Consider the following 22,940-nt stretch of genomic DNA (forward strand, 5'->3'; position numbering starts at 1 on the left):
GGCACTCAGCCCTCTCATCATCTTTCAGGGTGAAACGTCAATAGGATTGTCTCTGTCTGCAAGATTCTTTCCCTGAAAGAAGTTAGCAGCAGCACTTCAAGCCGTCACGGATAAAAGACATCACAATTTGATTTTCTTGTCATTTACTAAGGGGCGTGAGAAGGATTTCATCAACTTTGCTAAGATGGAGCAGACCTGTGGGAGAAACCCTATGGCAAGGTGCCCATTCCCTGTGGCCAATGCAACCAGTTCTGACAGCTGTGTCACCTGTCCTACCCCGTGTCACACAGCCCATCCCATTCACATACCCCGTGTCACCTTTCCCATCCCATTCCATATCCCATGTTACCTGTCCCAGCCCACGTCATCCATCCCATCCCCTGAGGAATGCACGGTTTCAGCACTTTGGTTAATGAGGAAAAAACAAAACAAAACAAAACAAAAACCGTTTTCTGAGGGAAAAGGAGTGAAATGCTGTGTTTGTTTGTTTGTTGTGAGGCGTTTGCTTGCTGCAAGATGCTGGCAGCATTTTTTGCAATTAAAATACATCATGCAATGCTTTTCATACTTTCTCTCTCTAAGAGTATGAAGTGGATCAATGAAAATGTCCGAGGACCTTCTGATAACAGCCTCGCTCAGCATCTTTAAAGAAGCCCGGGGGACAGAAAGGTTTGCATCTGTAGAAGTGTTTTCCAAGAGGGCTGTTCTCCACCCTCTGCCAGCCATGGAAATTGTCATTTTTTACAAAGCAGGTAGGGAGGGAACAACCTCACTCTGAAGATTCCCATCAACTAATTTGCACTATTAACATCCAAAATTAGTCTTTCCTCTGCCATGCTGATTAGGAGAACTGAGAGTTTGGCAATGCCAGCCAGACCCTCAGATCCACAGCTTTGAGATGTGTCTGGGTCCCCAGCACCGAGATCCGGTTCTGCAGAGCCAGCCCAGAGACCAGCACAGCACTGAGAGCAGCAGTAACAGCGGGCAGACTCAGTTCTGCCTTGAAAATACACTTTAATCAACACTTATTGGATTAGCGTTGAAATCTGAGCACTGCTGGAACGCAGAGCAGCCGCTTCTCCACCATGAAATCCTGCTGGTTTTAATCGTGCCTCCCCCCTGCAGCAATTGTGCTCGGAGCAGAATAATTATGACAAGGGACTTTGGTGCCAAGGTAAAAAAAAAAAAACAAACCTGAAACCAGCACCCAAACCTGCGGAGGCTCAGCCTCGCTCGCGCTCCAGCACGCTTGGCAACGCGTGGATTTTTTTCCCCCATCTCAACAAAATGTCAAAAATGTACTTAATGAGAAGTTCTCCTCTTACAAATGAAGCAGTAATCTGTCAGAAGGGAAAATCTGCTGTAAACTTAAGTCAGAGCTCATCCCTTGACTCCTTGCCAGCATGCATTAAGGTTCATTAGCGAGTGGGGCTGGGCTGGGCGCTGTGCGGCGCGGGGCTGGACTGCCATCTACAGCGATCTGGGAGAATTAAGAATTAAGGTGCTGTCCTGGGGCTTTTCGTCCTCCCCACCTCTCCTTCTGGTTGGGTTTTGAGGTGTTTTTCAAACAAAAAAAATACTCCTGGTAAGGGAAGAATGCCAGGGATGTGGGGCACATCCCCCATTGTGAGCCGATCAGCTCTCCTGACCTTCAATAAGAGTTTATTTTGTCCCCTGTGCTCAACTGAACTCACAGCAGAACCTCCAGCACCGGTGAGACAGGAGCTGGGATATTCCTACACGCAGCCCCTCTGTGCAGAGACCCAGCCCTGTGGGCATACAGCAAAACACTGCTGATGGGGGGATGCACCCAACCAAGAGCCGTGTGATAACAGCTCCAGAAAGATCTGCAGGAGAACATATGGTGTGTTTTCAAATGCACCCATAACATTTATTTAAAATACAGGCTATAAAGCTTTGCCAGCAAAACTTAATGGGAGAAAACCTGTCTTTAAGCTGGAAAATCTCCTATTGCTTCTCTCAGATCGTTAAGCTTGTGTTTATTTGGTTTCAGCCTAAACAAATGGGGATGTTGCAGTGAGAAAGGGACCCAAGATGCCCCTCACTTCTGGGGATCAAACAGCCAAGCAGTTCTGCAGCAGGGGCTTCTCCCACTGCACCACACAGCCCTCAGTGCCCTGAGCTGCTGTGTCTGTGCCATGGTGGCAGCCATGGAGGAGCAGAGCATCTGTGTGCATCCCCCTGCTACCTTCAGGTTGGCTCTCCTATGGGACAGACACACCAGGAACAGCAGCAGACTTCTTCTCCCATTGCTTTGCAGAGTGATGGTGCCTCACAGGTACCTGATACAGACCCTAATGTGAGCAGGGCTGTGCCTCACAGCACCCACTGTGGATCAGAGGGGACCTTGAAGCAGAGGCAGGGAGCTAAGGGCAGCCCCACAGCCTGCTGCAGGACCGAGGTCCGGGCTGCATCCCAGTGCATCAGCGGTGCTTTGTGGCAGCTGCACCATCTAGAGGAGAAATGGGTCGTAGAAAGGAAACGGGTGGTAGAGCAGGGGACCAGATGGGCCATCTTCTGCAGAGAATCAGAATAGGAGGAAGAGGAGTCAGAGGTGATGGCACCGCCTGTGTCCATCATCACCATCTATGTCTGTGACTGATCTCTTCTGGCTGGAAGGAAAAAGCAAATTAAAATTCTCAGCCTGCAGCAAGGCTGACCACACACCTCTGAGCCTGGAAACAGCAGCGTGAAAGCAATTTTGTGGCTCAGTTGGACCCGTACTGCCTCTCCTTCTCCAGGCAGATGTACCAGTGGCGCTCAGAGATTGCCATGGAGGGATGTGACCATTTGCCTGATAGTGCCCTGATGCCCTGCTCCTCCTGTTGTCCTTCCTGCAGCATGCCCAGCATGAGCAGGTACTGCAGACACAGCTCTGCCTACAAATCTGGTGAGCAAACCCCTGCTCTAGGTTTGCCTGCGGGGATCCAGGGAGAGGCTTCTCCCTCCTTGGCAGCTCCCACAGCACGAGGGGAGGCAGCAGCTCCATTCCCACTGGTTTTAATTTTGTTTTTCCTTACCACTCAGGCCCCAGCAGATTGCATAAGTCACAAGGAAACACTGATCACATCCCAAGTGCAACCACAAGCACATCTCAGCTCCCAGTCCTCCTCGTTTGTTTGCTGACACCCAGATTTCTCCTCCTCCTCCCACCAGCTCCAGTTCCTTCCCGTATGGCTGCAGGCAGCTCCGGCTCCCAGCCCACAGATCTGCCTCTGCTCCCTCCCACCCACGTTTGTGGCTTTGCAGAGCTTTGGCCAATCCAGGGGACAGACAGAGGGTATCCCCAGCATAGGGTGCAGCATTGGATGCAGTGAGGAGCAGCAAAATGCAAAATGCTTCAGGTGATGGGGATGGACACTGCAAAGGACTTCCCAGGTTAGTGTGCAGCACTTGGCAGGAGCCAGGCTTGGGGGGGGCTCCCAGGCAGCTGATGACTGCTCCCAGGGTGCAGCATGAATCAGGGGGTGCAGGCAGGTTGTTTCCCAAAGGGCTCAAATCACAAATCCCAGTCAGAAGCAAGAGCTTTCCTTCACACCGTGATTTTAGCATTCACCAAAGGACAGGATTTGATCTCTTCCAGCATTTCCAAAGCTGTTTTGTCTCTGTTGCCCTGAAGCCGTTCTCAGTGCTCACTCAGTGTTTCTCCATCCCTGACAGCTCTGCGGAATGGCAGCGTGAATCTGAGCCCACACTCAGTCTGAAGCTATCAGCATTGGAGGGATGCCATGGCCTTAAGAGCCCCAAGGAAAAGCAGAGGAACACACGGGGGTGCAAACATGGAGTGAGAACAATGGTGATTTTTAGTTTGATCCAGAACTTACTTAAGGAAGCGTTAAGGAAGGCAGTTGTTTGCAAATCCTTAATCAACACCTGCTCATGCAAAACAGATTTTGCATTTGCAAGATGTGGGGGAGCAAATCCCACTGTGCCCCACAGCCTTTGCACCATCCCTGACCACCATGGCGTCCCCAGGCTGATGGCATCCTGCTGTGGAACTTTGGACTCTTCCTGCTACATGGGGACCTGGAGAAAAGCCACTTCCTTGCTGCTCCAGTGATAGCCTTTGTGCAGCTGCCAGCAGCCCCGTTGTGCATTCAGCACCAGAGGTTTCAGTTCTTTGCAGCCGAGAGTATCCATGAGTGCTAAAAATAGACAGCACTCCTTGGAGGTGATCTGAAAATCTTTCCTGCATACAAAGATGCTTCGGGTTGGTGGGCTGGATGGGGACTGTGTATGGGCATCAGTCACGGCAGCACATCACGGGCAGAGCTGATGGAGCTCTGATATCCAATGCAAGTTTGAGACTTTCCTGAGCCTAGGAGCACATAAGCCCTGAATTCACATGAAAACGCATGAAGGCTTTCAAGGAGGCTGCTCTCCTAACCCTCATTTTGTACCCATGCAGGATGCTTTCTTGCTGCGCACTCCAGGCAGAAGCAGTTCTGCTCCACTGACCCAGGTGAGGACCTACACAGGGATTTCAGCAACTGCTCTGTTGGCAGAAGTCAGCAGAGGAGTAGTCATAGACTCATGAAGGCTGGAAAAGACCTCTAAGATCCCTAAGCCCAGCCCTAACACTACACCATGCCCACTGACCATGCCCCTCAGTGCCAAACCTCTGTGGTTCTGGAACACCTCCGGGGATGGGGATTCCACCACTCCCTGTGCCAATGCATCACCATTCATTCAGAGAAGAAATTTTGCCTAATATCCAACCTGAAATGAAGGGAGTAATGAGGGGAGCTGGAGAGCACATGGTGATTTCTTTTTCCTCCCTTCATCCCCTTAAAGCTCCCAGCAGTTTTGGCACACAGTCAAAGCATAAGCTTCCTTTTGAAATATACAGCAACCACAGCACTTCAGTTTCATTACAGCTTTTCTTTGTGTAGTGGGGACAACATTTGTCCCACCTTTGATGCTGTCCTTTAACCAGTCCATCCTGAAGCGCAAAGACCCTTTTCATCACCTTCCACCATGGCTGCTGGCACTTAATGCCTGTGTTTGTATCCCTGATTGTGACTGAAATCAAAGTGTTGCTGGGGGAAAGTCAGCAAATGGCTCATTAAAAAAAAAGGAAGGAAGGAAGGAGGGAAGGAGGGAAGGAGGGAAGGGAAGGGAAGGGAAGGGAAGGGAAGGGAAGGGAAGGGAAGGGAAGGGAAGGGAAGGGAAGGGAAGGGAAGGGAAGGGAAGGGAAGGGAAGGGAAGGGAAGGGAAGGGAAGGGAAGGGAAGGGAAGGGAAGGGAAGGGAAGGGAAGGGAAGGGAAGGGAAGGGAAGGGAAGGGAAGGGAAGGGAAGGGAAGGGAAGGGAAGGGAAGGGAAGGGAAGGGAGGGGAAGGGAGGGGAAGGGAGGGGAAGGGAGGGGAAGGGAGGGGAAGGGAGGGGAAGGGAGGGGAAGGGAGGGGAAGGGAGGGGAAGGGAGGGGAAGGGAGGGGAAGGGAGGGGAAGGGAGGGGAAGGGAGGGGAAGGGAAGGGAAGGGAAGGGAAGGGAAGGGAAGGGAAGGGAAGGGAAGGGAAGGGAAGGGAAGGGAAGGGAAGGGAAGGGAAGGGAAGGGAAGGGAAGGGAAGGGAAGGGAAGGGAAGGGAAGGGAAGGGAAGGGAAGGGAAGGGAAGGGAAGGGAAGGGAAGGGAAGGGAAGGGAAGGGAAGGGAAGGGAAGAAGGGGCTTGTTTCTGTGTGTCCCTCAGTGCTCCCACCCAGCGCCTTCCCACACTCTCCTCTCCCCTCTGCTCAGCCCAGAGGCTGAAAAGGTTCTTCCTCCAAACCAGGCAGCCGTGCCCCAGCCACGCTCAGCTCTGTGTAGTGTAGTGGTCAGGGAGGAATAGGAAGTTCTCCAGATGTGACTCCACGCAGTCCCGGTGCCATTTCCCCTGCTGACAAAGCTGTTTGCACAGCACAGCTCTGCTCATGGGGCAAACAGAAACGTTCAATACCCAGCGCTGCTCGCTGGCAGTTTTCACAGGCGTCTCTATTCCTTTCTTTCTAAATTAGATCTTTCTATTATAACTTCAAGGCCTCATGAGTCTCCTTGGCATTTATTAAATAACAACTACACTCTCTGATTTACCATGTTACTACATGATCCAGCCACACGCTGCTGCAGCTCACAGCACAAGCAAACCCATGCAAGAGGGAAGCAAGTCCTGGAGCCCCCCAAGCCCCATTCCCAACCAAAGAGATGCAGCCCATGCCATTTATTTAAAGGCAATGCTTGCACGACTTCTTTGACAAAAGCTTTGGAGCTCCTGAAGCTTGTGACCGTGGAACCCAAACACCTGCTGAGCTCCAGGCTCAGTCCACACTCCCTCCACATCCCTCCCCCACAATGCTTCCACCAAAAAAACCTCACGGACACAACCAGATTGCACTTTAATGGATTCATTTTGTCCCCAAACTTGAAGACATGTTTGGGGAACGCAAAACTTCCACCAAAAGGTTTGCAGGACCTGAGGCTGTTGCTGTTCCCGTGCCCCCAGCTGGCAGCACACTGACTCACACCCCACCGACAGCAACGCAGCGACGTTAACGCAGCTCCATGCGAAAGCAGTAATTGGCCCAGAATCCACAGGTCTCCTGACAACAGGAAGAGCTGCGAGGTGAGTCCTTTCATTCTTACTGTTTCGGTTTTAATCTCGTCCTTTTTCTTTCTGGATTAAAAAAAAGAAAAAAAAAAGAAAAAGAAAGAAAGAAAGAAAGAAATCCATTGCCTGAGCTCCGGCTTCAGCCTTGATAGCCCACAGCAGCTTTTGCCTCTAATGTGTGCGGAGCCACCTCTAATGAGAGCCCACCCCTGCCCCCTGCAAATGGGATGCGCAGATCCTGAGGTCAGGGAGGACGTTTCATTTTGAAAACACGAACCGTTTCCCTGCCATCCCCTAACAAGGGGCCCAATTAGTGCTTGTGACTTTGTCATCCACCCAGCAGGGACATGTGGACCGTTGCTCTCATTTCCACAAAGATCACGGATCAGGAAGACAAATCATCCCTAATGGGACCTGGGGGAGAAGCTCCCTGTTCATTTCGAGCTGAAGGATACGCACTGAGAGCATTGCTCTGCAGAGCCACAGAATGCCACCTCAGCTGGTGACAGCCGAGCTCCCAGCAGCCAACATCCCTCCCTCCCCTCCGAGCAACTGCGTGTGCACAAGCACATCCATCAGGTTGCTGCCCGCAGCTTTGACTTTAATTTTATTTTTAAAGCACATTCGCATGCAAATTGACTCGGCCTGGGAGGATACATGAGTACAAGAGCCCTTTCTTTCCTCTGGAGTGGCACTGGGAGGAACATGGTGAAACGGAGCAAAGCTTCCTCACCTCCAGGCTGCAACTCTGCAGCTAAGGAAAAGCCAGCTCATTGTTTTCTCTGCACACAGATGCTGGCTGTGCTGTTTGCAGCAGCCTTGTTCAAGCGAGCCATTTCGGGATATAAAAGCACACCACATATCCCAGGGAAAAAATAAAATAAAATAAAACAGAGGCCTTGTCAGCTGTTTGATCTGTTGTAAGAGCAGGAGAGGAATCAGCCTGAGTTTGTAACTGTGCCTGGCACGGTCCTGCCCCACTTCCCTAAACAAGCAGGCCGGGTCTGGAAAGGAATTAGGATGTGATGGTGGGGTCCAGGAAAAAGCACGATTCCTTCTGCCTCGGGCAAGCACCTCTGGGGCGAAAGCAGACGGGAACCGATTCCTCAACAATAAGTGAGTGCAAAGCGAGCAGAAAAACTCCTGGAAGAGGTGAAGCTCCAGCAGTACGGCAGTACGGATGGCGTCCGCTCGCAGCAGGGCTGAGCCGGCCAGGGGAAGGCAGGCAGCGCCGGGCGTCCGTCTGTCATCCGACGGCAGCAGGACGCGCCGCGCCCGAGAGCCGCGAGCGACGCCGAGCAGCTCCGCGCCCCGCTGTGCCGCTGGGGGTCCGAGCGTGAGAACCTCGGCGCGGGAAGGACGCGCGCTCGGCTCTCCGAGCCCCGCTCTACTTTCCCGTCCCGAAGCCCGGCCGCGGCACGGCAGCCGACGTTTCGCCGACGCGCTCCGTCCGCTGGAAGCCGCGCGGCCCGCTCGGCTCCGCGCTCCCTCCGCACGCCGCCCCGGCCCGGCTCCTCCCCGCCCCTCTCCTCCCGCGGCCGCTGACCGCGGCGTTCCGTCCGCCCTCCGCCTCCGCGCCGGGCCCTGCGGCGCATGCCTCCCGCTCCCCGGGGCAGGGGAGGAAGCGCCGCCCGTTCTTCCCGCACGGAGCGGAGCGCCGAGTCCGCCGGCACCACCGCCGCTTCTGCTCGGCCTCCCCCCGCGGCGGAGGAGGAGGAGGCGGCGGCCGCAGGTGAGCGCCGAGCCGGCAGGCCGAGCCGGGCCCGGCCGAGGGCGGCGGAAGGCGGGAAGGGAACCATGGCGGCGGCGCGGCGGGGCCCGGCCTGGGCGGGCGGCGGAAGGCGGGCGGCCCCACGGCCTCCGCGCGTCCCGTCGCGTCCCTTCGGCCGTTCCGTGCGCGGGCTGCCGGGGAAGCGGCCCCGAGCGCCGCCGCTCTGAGCGCCACCCGCGGCGCGCCGGGCTCCGGCAGCGAGCGGCTCCGCGGGGTCGCAGCGGCGGCTGCGGAGGCGCCGCGGCTGCCCCGCCGCTGCAGGTGCTGCGGGATGAGCGGATGGCGGCCCCGAGCTGTGCGGGCCCTCCCGAAACGTCCGTATCTCCGCGATGGTTCTGCGCGTTGCCGCGGCCTCGGTGCGGGTCGTTCCGTCCGCCGTGGATTCGTGTGACGGGACGAGGGGAAACGGGTTGGATCGGGAAAAACTTTACAGGAAGGGTTGTTAAGCAGCGTGCTCCCCGGGGAGGCGGTGGAGTCAAGGCACCGCGCCTGGATGCGTTTAAAACCCGTTTGGATGTGGTGCGCAGGGACGGGGTTTAGCAGAGGGCTGTTGGAGTTTGGGTTGGGTGGTTGGTCGCGGTTGGACTCGATGGTCTTGAAGGTCTTTTCCAACCTTTTGGATTCTATGATTCTGTCCCTTCGTCTCTTCGCACTGTGTGTTTCTGTAGCTCTCAATTGCTGTGCTTTGTCTCTGAAGGAAGTCGGTCATATTTCAGCATCGGGGGTGGTGAATAAATGCAGGTGCCATTAGTGCACAGCCCTGTGATGTATCGGTGCCACTGGGGCGCTGGCCACAAGGAGTGGTGTGAAAGTGAGCCCCAGTCCTGTGTCACAGCTGTAGGGCGGCAGCCATCGGAGTACGGGCTGATGAAGACATCTGCCCCATTTCTGGGAACTGTGGAAAGAGGTTAATAGGAAATAAGCTGGGCTCTTTGTGAAGCAGGGAATTTAAGCGTGTTAATTGCGTTTCTTTGGGATAATTAGGTGTTCCAGTTTCTGTTTGAACTTTGGCTGCTTCTTACGAGGAAGGCCGTTTTTAATTTATTGTTGCCCCAGTGGATGTGTTGGAGAGTATTTTAAAAACCGTATCCATGTTTTTGTAAATGTTTTGGTTCTGACCCACATCACAGCAGACTGCTCAGCTGCTGAATCTGACCCAGGTGGATTCACGGCCCAGCACATGAAGGGTGAAGGATGTTCTTGATCCCCACACTTAAAGCTGGAATTGTGCAAGACTGATATTTTGAAGCTGATTCCCACTGAGGAGAGAAGAATGCAAGCAGTGGATTCCCAGAGCTCAGGGCTTGGGTTAAAGTGTGTTATGTGAGGGTGTTCTTTGGCAAAGAGTTGGCAAATGAAATAGCAAAGCATTCGTTCTCTTTTGCCACAAAATTCATTGCAAAATATCAGGATGTTAGTGTAGAAGTGAGGTCTCACACACCTGTGCAGTGAAATATTAGCAAGATTTATTCCATGGGTCTTGGCAATGCAGGATTATTTGGGAACATACTCAAAAGAGTGTGTGGCCTTCAATGGAAAGCATAGGAGGAATTGCAAAAGTGAAGATGCTTACCTGAATTGGATTGTGGCTGTTGCAGGAGCACTGGGAACCACAAACGATGAGTGTTTTGTCTTATCCTTAGTGACAGCAGTGACAGAATTTACCATTTCAAGGGATGTTGAGCAGAAACTCTTGTGATTATCTGGCGCGGTTAGTCTGAGTGTTAATGATTTACAGTTTGTGTTACCAAGTATTATCACATGGAAATTTTAGAAGCTTGACATGTAATAAAAAGTATTTTCTTTTTTTTTATTGTAGGATGGAAAAGACACCGGTCTGAAAACCTTCCCCTTTGTGGGCTTTGCGGTTGTCTGCTAGAATGTTCCTTATGAATGCTTGTCCTCTGGTAGCTCTTCAGACACAATGGGAATCCTTTGGACCAGTGAGGAATTGTAGATACCCCGTTTGCTGCTCTGAGTCTGAAGGGGACATCACCAGAACCTCCGTACATGCAAAAGTTCAAATGATCATAAACAGCCTGCAAAGTCAAGAGTCTCCCCTGGGTATGAACAATGAGTGTGAGTGTATTATGCAGAAGAAACAGAAGGGAGAAAAAGGCACGAGCAATAGGGTTGTATCTAGCACCACACTGCTGCAGAAGCATCCTAAATACACCGAGAAGGCTTGTCCTGCTGATTCAGATGACACTGAAGAGAATGTGGAGTTTGGGACTCTCTTGCTTGATTCTGATAGTGACGATTCTGTTGACCGAGGTATAGAGGAAGCTATTCAGGAGTACTTGAAAGCAAAAGGAAAAAGTGACCAGTCATTACAGAGGAATGCGGAGTGTTCCGAAAACATAGCCAGAGACAAAAGGCTTAAGAGAGAATTCGCCCAGAACAAAATGTCTAGTAACCTTCTCCCTGTGAAATTTAAAGCAGATATGCTCTCTGAAGAGTACTTTTCTGACCAGCTTGGAATTGGTAAAAGACTGCAGCCTGCTTCCCCTCAAAGCGTCAGTAGTGATGACTCTTTTGAACAGAGCATACAAGCTGAAATTGTGCAGTTCTTGAATGAGAAGAAGCAACAAGAAATTAGCAAGTGTGTAATTGGGCAGGATAAAAAAGATTCCCGTGTGAGATCTGTCCTTAAAAGCAACAAACCAACTACTAACAAAACAAACTGCGGTGCTGTGAAGCGAGGTTGTAACGCACTCCTCTTGAGACACCATCCCAAGCTACGGAAAACCAGCACGGAGTCCAAGTGTTTGAAGTCTAAAATCCAGGAAATGCCTGGTGATTTCGACCAAGTGGACCAAGCTTATCTAGAAGCAGCCAGCCAGCCCTGGTTAATGCAGCAAAATGAAGAAAGTGGAACTAACTACTGGGAACCTGGTGGAGCACTTATGGATGAGAGCATGCACGCATCTGACTCCAGCAGCGATGATGGGATTGAGGAAGCCATTCAGCTTTATCAGCTGGAGAAGATCAGGAAGGAGGCAGGTCACACAACAGACTGTGTCCCTTTGCAAAGGGAACAATTTGATACAAAGGCTATAGCGGACATTTCAGCAAGCCTGACAATTAGCTCAACAAAAAGTGCCTCACCAGAAATCTGTAAAAGCCCTACGAGCAACAAGAGGAAAGAAATTAATTCAAAGTCAACAGAATTAGAAAGCTCCAGCAATGACTTTAACAGGCTGTTTAAACCACTGAAAAAAGCCAGGCATTTTGTACCTCCGGAAAACAAGATTGCTGCTTGCGAGCTCACATTGCAGGCTTCTTGCAGAGCAGACACATCTGCAGAACTCATGTGTGCCGAAGCTATTCTTGATATTTCCAAAACAATCATGCCATCCCAAATGGGAAGTGACAGCAAATCCCTCGCTGCAGATTCCTTCTTTTCTCCCCAGCTTCTCTCATCTTCCCATTGTGAAAGTGACAGCAGCCTTGTGGACAGCGACGACAGCATAGAGCAAGAAATCCGGGCTTTTTTGGCTCTGAAAGCACAGTCAGAAAGCCTTGTAACAAAGCCTCCTGGCCTGTCACACCCGATCCAAATGCCTTTGCCATCTGATCAAAACAGCCTCGCTGGTACCCTTGAGCCTTCTCTTCCCAAAACACTGAAACTATCACTGAATCGTAAAAAGAGACTTAAAAGGGAAGGCGGAATAGCAAAGCAAGGTGCATCGAAAGCATCCGAACAGCTGGGAACGGGATTTATTCAGCCAGATAACTATTCAAAAGTTCCTGTGCTCCAGGAGGGTACCCTGACCAGCTCTGAAGGGCTCTGTGGTGCTCCGATGCTCAGTAGCAATGAGGCTGAGCAGCAGCAGCTGATGTCTTCTGAGCTGTCTGAATCTGTTGGCGAATGTGTGGCCTTGGATTCTGGAAATCCTGTTTTGCAGGTTCAGAGTGGCACAAGACAGCTTGCGAAAAAGACCATCCGAACTCAGGAGAGGGATGGTTCAGATGATGAGAGCAGTTCTCTGGATAGTGATGAGGACCTTGATAGCGCTATTAAGGACCTTTTACGATCAAAAAGAAAATTAAGGAAGAAATCTAAGGACCAGAAATCTCAGTGCAAGAAGAGAGTCAGGTGTACGGAGACAGACAGTCAGCTGCTGGATGAGGTTGGTGACCTTCAGCAAAGTGAGTGGAAATGTAAAAATCCTATGCTACTGAAAAGCTGCCTGTCAAAATCTAGAAAAGCTGTGAAAGAGAATGCAGTCAGAAATCATCCAGATGACATAAATGTCAGCCTTTCAAGTGAAAGACCAGAAGCCTTTAAGAACGTAGAGTTTGATTTACAGCTTAAAAAAGGATGCAAACCTGAACCCATTTTGAACCAGAATAACCTGCAGATAGCTAAAAATAGAAAATGTACTTCCACAGCTGCATTAGGCACTGATGATAGCAGTTCAGTGGATAGTGATGACAGCATTGAACAAGAAATTAGGAAATTTTTGGCAGAAAAGGCTAAAGACTCTGCAAGCAATTCAGAGATGCAGAAGAATGAGGCAACTCTAGACCTGTTGACCAAGCAAACTGCAAATAAAGGAAAAGTGAAGCAACAGTCGGTTGACAATGAGATAGACTTCTTGCTGGGTCAGACTAAAAAGACTAAGGGATCTCAGCAAACTGATGAGTTGAAGAGCTCTCAGAGAACGGAAGGGAAAAGTGCAATGTTACTTGACAGTGGGAAAACTGCTTCCTCTGCAGAGAATGTTTCTTTTAATACTACTGGTCAGTCAAAAGCTAAACAAGGAATGGTGGGGGTTAAAGGTGTTGCTGCTGGTGAGTTACCTGGGAAAGCAACAGGTAAAAAGGATGTCTCAAATACAGAGCCTGTGCAGAAAACACTTCCACCTAAAACCAGCAAAAATGAAGGTCGTAAAAGACAAAAAGTAAGCAATGCAAAGTCTAGATCTAAAAGAAAGAGCTCCTTTCAATTAAAGATCTCGAGTAAATTTATTGCAGGTCTGAAACGTGCTCGGGAGAGGAAGAAATCCATGCTTTTGAACAAAAAGCAGAAATCAGAGCATTTGCTCAGCCAGAGCAGCGCATTAGGAACAGAGGTAGCTTCCCAGGATACTGATGTACTTACACGGGAAAAAGGAGCCCCACTGCCAAAAGGTGAATGTAGTGGGGAGAATAAGACAGCAATAAAAGAATCCAACTCTCCTCAGAAGCTCACTGTGGAAGTGTCAGGTCCCCATGTAGCAGAAACCTGTGAAAGACCAGATGCTGCTCCTTTGTATATCAAAGAAGCAGAGGGCTGCAGAAAGGCTGCTGCTGCAGGAGACTGGACGGATTCACATCTGAATCTCTCCTCACAGGAGCAGAGTGTGGCAGCAGGACAAGTAGATAAGGTTTGCAGAGGCACAAACAAAGCTGAGAACGTACAGATGGGGACTGAGGAAGGAGATAGCCACAAAGACAGCTGGGCAGATTCAAATGTAAGTCCCCCACTCCTACAGCACAGTATGGCAGTGGTAGAAGCAGATAAAGCTAGCAAAGAAACATGCCAGCAGAGCACACACGTACGTGGTCATGGAAAGAATAACCAGCAGGACAACAGGCAAGATTCACGTGTAGGTTGTGCACTGCAGGAGCTAAATGTGACAGCAGTAACAGCAGGTGAAGCTAGTGGAGAAGCATGTGCAGGTAACGTTGTGCACATGTGCGTGGAGAAGGAAAGCATTACCTGCCAGGACAGTGACAGACAGGCAGAAATTCAGGTATCCAGCTCCAATTGGGAAGGCAAAGTGCCTGTCCTGCAGAATAGGGAAATTGATTGTGAACCGGACCAAGTTTTAGAGAAGGACTGTGCAAAATGTACTGACACACCAGCAGGGGACAGCCCAGATTCCCTCATGAAATTAAAGGTATCAAATAAGTAAGTACACTTTTTATCTTTCCTCCCACAGTAACAGGCTTTTTAGAAAATAACCATCATTGTAATTACTTTGGTAAGACGTGAGAGACGGTGGGAGAAGGTGATGAACGCATATCACATTTACACTAAGGTGAAAAATGCTTCTATATAACAGGGATATCATGGATAAACGTACTTAGATTTTGTAGAATTTTGTAAATTATTTAAAGTGTTCTAAGGAGATATTTTTTATAATGATTTTTAGTGCTTACATTACTACAGGATGCTGTAGCTATTATAGATAAGGAGATACCGCCTAATCATGCTTTAAATTATGAGGCCTCTAATCATGTTAAAAGGAAAAACCTGTTTGTCAGTCTGTGAGGAGATCCTGGGCAAACACAGCATTTACTGATAGTGCAGTGCTTTGGAAGCTCACTGCCTGCCACGTGTTTACACTCGAGCTGCCTTAGGACAATCCTGTGTTCCCAGGGACTGCGGGGTAAACTCACCAAGCAGAACTCCAGCAGAGTTGGTGCAGCTGCAGGTGCAGAGATCTGGCCATGAAGATCCAAATGCAAATCCAGGCAAGCAAAGAGGGTCAGTCTGTCTGCTCGTCCCTCTACAGAGACCACAGTGGCCACAGAAAGCACCTTTGGAATGCTGGAAACCTTCTGCTAGCAGATGATTCAAAGCACAATTGCAATTGGAATGAAGTGAAGGATTGTCTGTTCAGACATGACTTCTGTGGATGTCACTAGACTTGGGTGTTGCTGGGCCTGCAAGGCTGAAACAATTTCCTCCTTACTCTTGAGTCTAATTCTGATGCCCTGCAGTTACCCTGCAACGTGTTTGGATTTTTCCAAATGAACTTTCTTCAACTGAGTGCCCTTACTTTTCTTTTTCAGAAGTGGTTTCTAAGATGTTACATTTCTGTGAACTTCTACTTACATTTACAATTTTTGTGCAATAGAGCAAAGCTAGATTTGCTGTAGGAAGTCCCTAACAGAAACGCCACGGATATTTTCAGCACTGTTCTTTCATACTTAGAGAGTTTTCTCTCTTTTTCCAGCACCCAGAATAAAGCAATTTTTCACTACTGTCTTTTTTTATTTGAACTGACTGTTAAGTGGCATTCGAGGAATGCCTTTATATCGCAACAAAAGTTCCACACCAGTTCCACTGAAAAATCCAAAAGGTGTGAATTGAAGCTGTTGACTGGTTCTTTCATTTTCCTTTGTGTGTAATGAAGTCCTCTGAGCAGTTTGTTCCTGCATCTCGTCCTGTGAATCGATTTGAGACTATCTCTATTCAGTCTTCTACTGAACTTCTCAGCCAGGCTTTTCAGCTCACCTCCTTTCTTAATCACTTCAGCAGTCTTCCTGAAGGCTGGCCTTAACGTTCAGAAACGGAGAGAAAGCAGTCAAGAATGGATCCAGTATCACTTAGTATCTCCAGATGTGATTGCATTTGCAGAATACTGGCAAACTGCAGCGTAGCATAGAGTAGAGAAAGTAACTGTGGCACGTAGAGAAATAGAAGACATCCTTTGTGTGTTTATACTGTCGTGCAGTTGCATTTTAAACATACTTCGAGTGGTCACTTGGCATTTCTTATCGTCAGGCCACCTTTTTGTAGTCCTTGGGCTGGTCGGTGGGGGAGTTCACTGCTGGCTCACTTCATTTTTGTGGTAGGATACCTTGGAAAAGTGGTTTTTTACTTAGCTCGTGCCTGCAGGAAGTTTGCACAGGCATGTCTTTGTGTCTGCCTTGGTTCAGCTGCAGGATTTGGGCATTTTGTTTGGAATAGGTGAATAGGCTGTATTTTAAAATAGAATTTTTCAGAGTACCTTGCTTTCAAAGGATTAAACCATACTTAGTAGGGATGGTGGAAGCACTGTGTACCATTTGTATGAAATAAGCTGAATGTTTTTCGACGTTTTTCACTAATCCAACCTTAAGATTTACGAGGTGTTTTGTGCCCCTGTCGGTGTGTCTGTGTTCTCAGTACTACTTGTGAACTGAATTCACTTCCAGTGAAGATGCAATTCTGATTACCTTGTGCTTTAAATACAAGCTAATTTCAAGCAGCACTTTTTTAAAAAGAAAATTGATAAAACTTGATTTGTATATAGGAAATGGTGTACATTGATACGTTTATAATGTTTAATAAATGGGGTTCTGACCGTGGACCATGAAACCAGAGTGCTCCTGTGGTTTGTGTCTCCATCACTGGTGAGCAGTGTGTTGTGTTACAGCTTTTCCCTCCTGTCTGTAGTGCAGAGATGCAATTAATCCATGTCAGGATCACCTGTGAGTGGAGGATGTCTCCTTCAGAGTCAATCCAGTTTGCATTGCCCGGACCTGGGAGCAGGGCTACAGCTCCTCTGCTGCTCCTGCACCTTTCATCCTGTTTTCTCAGCCACCAGCAACCTGAGGCCGTCGTCCCCTGGGACAGCAGTGTGTGATGTCCTTGTGAATGAGACAGAACGCAGGTCTTACATGATGTGGCCATTTAGGGGGATGTTCTTAATAGCAAGAAGAGAAGAAGAATCTCCTATCAGCCAGCCTACCCTGTTTTGGCTTCTCCAGTGGTGGCCAAAAAGGCACTGGTTGAGTGCCCTCCTTATTTCAGCCTTCACAGGGAATTAATTGGATGGCACAGCTTTGGCAGTACGTACAAGGACAGAGCCATGAACTCAGGTCTGCTCAAGGAAGTGAAGAAATTGCCTTTTTTTTTTTATGAGCTGGCTTTGTTTTTTAATCAAAAACAAACAACAACAACAACAAAATATGATTGGGTACACTTTTATTTTTATGACAGCAATTCTGGTCTTTTGTGCTTCAGGGAAGTCGATTTTCAGGGATCCTCGGGGGCCCAGGAGGACTGCCTTCATTTTTTATAGGCAGTTCTTTGCTGCTATTTTAGGAATCTGTTTCAACCTGTGACTGCTTTATATAAAAGGAAGAAACGCTCCATCTCTGCCACCATTTCCTTTGCTAATGTCTGTGCTTGGGGCTGGCTGCAGCCAGAGCTCACACATCGCTCCCTTCTCAGCCAACATTACCCCAGTGTATTATAGGATGCAAGTTATGTGAGGGTGCTGTAAGTTGCACAGTGTGCAAAACTTCAGACAAACTGGTTTCAGCTCAGGAATTAAACAAAAAGAGGAATAATTAAGGCATGGAAGAAAGGACGTGGGTGGTTTTAAATCAAGTATGGAAAGAGATGGAAAATAGGTGACAGAACCCACTAAGTTTATATTTCTAAGAGCTCCATCCCTAAATTATTCCACCTGCAGAAAAATCTGTGGATGGAAGTATTTGTAAAACTGTCACAAGTGTTTGCTTTAATTCTGCCCTTAATGTTACTTCTCATTTCAGGAGAAGAAAGAGAAGAGAAACTCAAAGCATTATCTAGAGTCTAACGGAGGAATAGCAGCGAGTGAGAGAAGTTTTGCTAATCTATTTTAATGCGTTGAATATTTAAAAAGTTAACTTTCCAGGCTCGTTTCTGTGCCCAGTATTTACTTGCTCAAATGTGTTGGTGTGTTTTTGGCTGTTTTTGCCTTTGAGATAACTAAATGAATTGCAGTGCAGGGCTTGAAGTGTTTGTTAGGCTTGCTTGAAGTTGTGTTTGGCCCGGGAGCATTACACTGGGCTTCGAATGTTTAAAATGTTTAAAACCAAAACTCACCACAAAACGCAGGCCTGATGGCATGCTGTTCAGTTTTGGACTTCAGATGTTCAGTGACTTTCACTAAACAGAGTAATCTGTTCTTCCTCCAAAGCTAAATGAGGCCTCGACTAGTTGGGAGCCCTATTAAAAAAACACACCCTGGAGTTTGAAGTTGGGGGGTTGTTTCTAGAAATGTACTGCTGCCTTTAACCTATTAACATAGCTATTTTGTCACACTGTAGACCAAGCTGAAAGATTTTTTTCTTTACTGTGTTCAGGAGGAAAAGTTTGCATTAAATTCCAACTTAACTGTTTAACTGCGTGAACTTGTGTGTTATCCTGCTGCTTCTCGTTGTGCCATGTGAGCTCTCTTTGACAATTTGTGCCATTTCATTCCCCTCGGAGATCATTGTCAGGATCACTTAAGTGCTGTGGATTCCTGCATGTGTTTCTTTATTAAGACAACAGCTCTGAAACAGTACTGTAAGTTTAGGACACCCTCAAGGCTACAGCTTGCCTACACGCTGAATTCCCAGCTCACAGCCTGTGACGAGCCACTGCTTTCAGGAAAGGGAACCTGCAGCCTGGTGGCAGCAGGCACGGCTGTAACCAAACCTGAAGTACGTGGTGCTTCACCATGAGGCTTAGCAGCGGGTTTTGGTCGGTGCTGTCGTTTCCCTGACTTTTTAGGGGGGGAGGGAGTTATTTTTCGAACTAAGCAGCCAGCAATAAACTGAAGTGGTCTCATAGCTCTAACAGTGCGAGGGCCCACCGACTTTGTAGCTGGGGTGGAAGTTGAGGGTGTCGTAGGGGGTGATGAAGTTGGCGGGGCCGGTGACACGGCTCTTCTCCAGCGAGGTGTTGAGCCCGTCGTTCCTGTACATGCCACGCTGTGCCAGGGCGTCCGAGAAAGCGTGCGAGGTGACGTGGTAGGAGTTCTGCAAGGCAAAGGGAGAGAGAAGTGAGAAAAGATGTGTTCAGCACCAACAGCGCCTGCGGGAGCTTGGGCAGCGTTCTAAGGGTACTTCATCACAACGCCCCTCGTTGTTATGGGGCAGACTAAAACCAAGGAACTGTGGTGGTTCAGAGCCGCTGGGTCTGAGGTGGGGTTGTCAAAATCTCCCACCCTGGTAGCCGTTGGGAAGGAGAAAAGTTCACCGTGCCCTGGGAGGAAGGCAGATCCCCGCCAGCCCGGGGAGACCCCCAACACACCATATCCTGCCCAGGCTCCGGGCTCGCACCTACCGGCACTTCGTACACCGTGGGCGCCCTGCGGCCGTACTCCTGGTTGCTCGTCCGGTAGAGCGGGTGCGGCTCCGGCTGCCTGCGGGCACACAAAGCATCAAGCCGGGCACGGGGCAGAGGGGCTGGGGGGCGGGGAGGGGGACCTATAGGGGCTCACCCGTAGCCACGGAAGCAGGGGAGCTGCAGGAAGCGGCGGGGCAGCGTGGCGCTCACCCACGTGCCGATGCGGGGTGTGGGACCCTCCGCGGGCTGCGGCTGTGCCATGCGGGGCCGGACGGGACGCGCGGCAGCGTTCGTTGCCAGGCAGCGGGAGCGGGGGAAGCGGAAGGTTCCGCTCCTCTTCCTCTTCCTCGGGCACGGAGATGGCGGTGCCGCGGATCTTAAGGGCGGGTGAGCGGGTAGGGCCGTGCCGAGCCGCGCACAGCCGTGCCCGTCCCGCCCGGTGACCGATGTGTTTCTCTCTCCGCAGCAGCACCGCGGTTCTACAGCGGCCTCCCCGCCCCGGCGGCACTGACGGCGGCAGCGGCGCGGCCCCGCGGTGAGCGCAGCACGGCACGGCACGGCACGGCACGGCACGGCCCTTCTTCCCCTCCAGCCCGGCCCTGCCGGCACGTTGGGTTGCAGCGCTTTTTCTCTTCTCTCCCCCCCCCCAGACCCGGAGGACAAGCTGCTGTCCGAACCGCTTCGCCACCCCGATTTCTTCAACGTGAAGGAGCTCTTCTCCCTAAAGGATCTGTTCGACGCCCGAGTGCATCTGGGGCACAAGAAGGGATGTCGGCATCAGTGAGTGAGCCTGTTTTGTGATCCAGCACTTGTTCGCAACAGGAGCGTTTCTGTAGGGCACGCGAGCCTTTGGAGGCAGCACCAAACCTGGGCTGGGACTGCCTTAGCAGAGTCTGTTGTGATAGGACAAGGGGAGGTGGTTTCAAACTAAATCTTTTAGTTTGAGGAGGCTTAGACTGGGCGTAAGGATAAAGGGTGGGGTTTTTTTTTACTATAACAGCAGTGAAGAACTGGCACAGGTTGCCCAGTGAGGAGGTTGTGCCCCATCCCTGCAGACACACAAGGTCAGGCTGGAGGGGCTGTGAGCACCTGGTGAAGCTGCGGGTGTCCCTGTTCACTGCAGGGAGTGGGACCAGATGGCTTTTAAGGGTCAACTCGAACGACCCTCTGGTATCAGCAGGCAGTTGGGCTGTGGGAAGGTTTCTTTAGGACTGGAAACCTCTCCTTGATGCCTGTAGCCCTGCATGTCACCCACCCTCCATCCCTGCAGGTTCATGGAGCCCTACATCTTTGGTTGCCGCCTGGACCAGGACATCATTGATTTGGATCAGACGATGCAGCATCTCCAGCTGGCCCTCAACTTCACTGCCCACATCGCCTACCGCAAAGGCATCATCCTCTTCGTCAGCCGCAACCGGCAGTTCTGCCACCTGGTTGAGAGCACAGCACGGGAGTGTGGGGAGTACGCCCATACACGCTACTGGCAGGGCGGCCTGCTCACTAATGCCCACATCCAATTCGGTCCCGGCATCCGCCTGCCCGACCTCCTTATCTTCCTCAGCAGCCTCAACAATGTTTTTGAGCCCCACGTGGCCATCCGGGATGCTGCCAAGATGAATATCCCCACGGTGGGGGTGGTGGACACAAACTGCAACCCGTGCCTCATCACCTACCCCATCCCTGGCAATGATGACAGCCCCACCTCCATGGAGCTCTACTGCAAGCTCTTCAAGATGACCATCATCCGTGCCAAGAACAAGAGGAAGCAGATTGAGGTCTTCCAGGATCTGCACAGCCGAGAGAAGCGCGATACGAGCCGCCCCGTGCTGGCTGAAGGCCAGGCCTGACCGTGGGACTCATCTCCGTGCTGGAGGTGGGCATCCTGCTCCACTTCTACAGTGCTGCACGCATGGCATTACACAGCCTGGCTTTCAGCAGAGCTGGGCTGCTTGCCACACCAGGACATTTCCAGCTCAAAAATAATTTGCCCAGAGCAATTAACCCAAGGGGAGAGGGAGCAAGGCCAGTGCCAGCTCTGTCCTGTTTTATTATGAGGAGCACTTCTGTCCCGCGACCCTCCTGTTGTGAAATGCTGCAAAGCCATTTGTATCACACGCCATAAATAAAGGGGTCTTTCGGCCTCCTTTTTCTTTCTCTGTTACATGGGGAGGTGGGGAAATTTCTGGCAAAAAATTCATGCTCACGGGGTGAGGGGACAAAGGTTTGGTGGCCATTCCCAGCCTGGGGATCTCAGGGCATCGTGGGCACCATGCAGTGCCACCCATGGGTGCTCAGAAACTGCAGGGAATTGCCAGGAAAAGAGCAGTCCAGCCCTTAACTCTCCACGTGCCGATATGAGAGCGCTCAGGCAGCCCTGCAGCGCTGCGCTCAGGCCTGCTGATCTTTGGCCCGTATCCTTGGCTCCTCGTCTCTCCATGCAGGCAGTGGCCCCGCCACGCGGTCCTCCCGCCCAGCAGGGGGCGCTCGAGGGAGCAAACGCTCAGTGCGGATTGTCTCCGCGGCGCTTCCGCCGCCCGCCCTATATAAGCGGAAGTCGGGGGGCGGTGCGGTCTTTCGGCGCGGCGCTCGGCGGGTGCGGGTGTTGCGTGCGGGGCTGTGCGTTGTGAGGAGCCGATGGAGGGTTTCGCTGCCTGCCCGGCAGCTCCGCTGCTCCCTTCGGGCCGCGGCGGCGCCTTCAGGCGAAGCTGTGCCTCGTTGGCCGCCGTTCGTTCTCTCAGGCGCGGGCTCCGCGCTGCAGTCGGGCCTCGGCTCCGGGCTGCGCCGCTGCCGTTCGTTATCCGAGGCTGAGCGAGGGGAGGCGGGCCCGTCAGGCCGCGGGCTGCAGGGCTGTGAGCGGGAGGAGGATGAGAAAAGCGTGAGTGGCGAGCTGTAACCGCGTGGGCTCACCGAGTGAAAGCGAGGGCCTCGGACCCGCGTGTCCAGCCGCGGTTAACGGGCCCCAGGCGGGGCGGTCGGCTGCCCGCTCCGCCACGTGGCCGCGCACCGGCAGCCCGGCGCCGTGTGGGGCGCTGGGAACGGACGGCGGCGGGGTGCGCTGCCGTGGGGAGGGGTGAGAACAGGGCTGCGGCCTTGTACGGCCGAAAGATGGAGAAACTGAAAGCAATCTGTTGAAGAAAGGGGCGGTTTTGCTCGTTTCTTTTAATCTTTGTGTTTTCTGAACTGGTGTTAAGTGTTCAGGGAGGGGTTATTTAGCGGGTTCGACATCCTTTATTAATCACGTTCTCTTCTTATTTATGCTCTTGCTGGAAGAAGACAAAGGATGGGATGAAAAGCATTTTCCACGTTGAAAAACCGAAGGTAAGCAATGCTTAGCACAGAGCATCTCCAGTCTTCGTGGGTTTGTTTCTGTTCTTTATTAATTTGCTTCCTGCCACAGGCGTTGCAAAGGTGGCTGCTGTGACATCTTTGTGTCATTAGGTGGCAGAGATGGACAGGCTGTGTTCTACGCTCGTTTGCTCTGAAACTGGTGAGCACTCAGAGTGATTGATAGCCTGACATTGTTTAGGTATACGTTTGTTGTGTTGTTTTTTTAATTGCTCTTAAGTATGAAATCGGTGTGTAGAAGAATAAAAAGCTGTTATGGATGTCTGAGTCCTGGGAGTTGTATGCTGGCAGCCCCGGTGCTATTCCTATCTGAAAGTAAAAAATATGCCTGTAATGTGCATTTATTTCTCTAGAATTGCTCTTCTTTAGGACCTTTCAATTTCTTAGCATCATTAAAAAAGAAAATGTATAACCAGCTT

The 22,940-nt window shown here is 50.9% G+C and overlaps 3 protein-coding genes and 1 non-coding gene across 5 annotated transcripts; 3 read left to right on the top strand and 1 right to left on the bottom strand.

Annotated features, from left to right (window-relative positions):
* Positions 1 to 8,156: 8,156 nt before the first annotated feature.
* PPP1R26 (protein phosphatase 1 regulatory subunit 26) lies at positions 8,157 to 17,783 on the top strand. 2 transcript variants are annotated; one of them, XM_031601834.2, is made up of 3 exons: positions 8,157 to 8,333; positions 10,192 to 14,271; positions 17,634 to 17,783. In XM_031601834.2, the coding sequence occupies exons 2-3, from the start codon at positions 10,253 to 10,255 to the stop codon at positions 17,668 to 17,670; spliced, it is 4,056 nt and encodes a 1,351-aa protein (XP_031457694.2). In that variant the 5' UTR covers positions 8,157 to 8,333; positions 10,192 to 10,252; the 3' UTR covers positions 17,671 to 17,783. The 2 variants fall into 2 exon arrangements, with proteins under 2 accessions (XP_031457694.2, XP_089977646.1); XM_090121520.1 differs by lacking the exon at positions 8,157 to 8,333 and adding an exon at positions 8,615 to 8,728.
* A 581-nt stretch (positions 17,784 to 18,364) lies between these two features.
* PIERCE1 (piercer of microtubule wall 1) lies at positions 18,365 to 19,464 on the bottom strand. The gene is made up of 3 exons (XM_031601837.2): positions 19,331 to 19,464; positions 19,174 to 19,252; positions 18,365 to 18,866 (listed from the first exon to the last, which is right to left on the bottom strand). The coding sequence occupies exons 1-3, from the start codon at positions 19,435 to 19,437 to the stop codon at positions 18,681 to 18,683; spliced, it is 372 nt and encodes a 123-aa protein (XP_031457697.2). The 5' UTR covers positions 19,438 to 19,464; the 3' UTR covers positions 18,365 to 18,680.
* Positions 19,465 to 19,466: 2 nt separating this feature from the next.
* MRPS2 (mitochondrial ribosomal protein S2) lies at positions 19,467 to 21,322 on the top strand. Its single transcript, XM_031601836.2, has 4 exons — positions 19,467 to 19,563; positions 19,646 to 19,711; positions 19,827 to 19,956; positions 20,447 to 21,322. Exons 1-4 carry the CDS (start codon positions 19,536 to 19,538, stop codon positions 21,021 to 21,023), a joined length of 801 nt encoding a protein of 266 aa, XP_031457696.2. The 5' UTR covers positions 19,467 to 19,535; the 3' UTR covers positions 21,024 to 21,322.
* A 1,241-nt stretch (positions 21,323 to 22,563) lies between these two features.
* On the top strand, positions 22,564 to 22,696 carry LOC116234445 (small nucleolar RNA SNORA17). The gene has a single exon (XR_004168123.1). It is a non-coding gene; the product is annotated as a small nucleolar RNA SNORA17 (small nucleolar RNA).
* The last annotated feature ends 244 nt before the right edge of the window (positions 22,697 to 22,940 follow it).

The sequence above is a fragment of the Phasianus colchicus genome, chromosome 19, assembly GCF_987193195.1.
Source record: "Phasianus colchicus chromosome 19, bPhaCol1.hap1.1, whole genome shotgun sequence".
Classification (NCBI taxonomy): Eukaryota; Metazoa; Chordata; class Aves; order Galliformes; family Phasianidae; genus Phasianus; species Phasianus colchicus.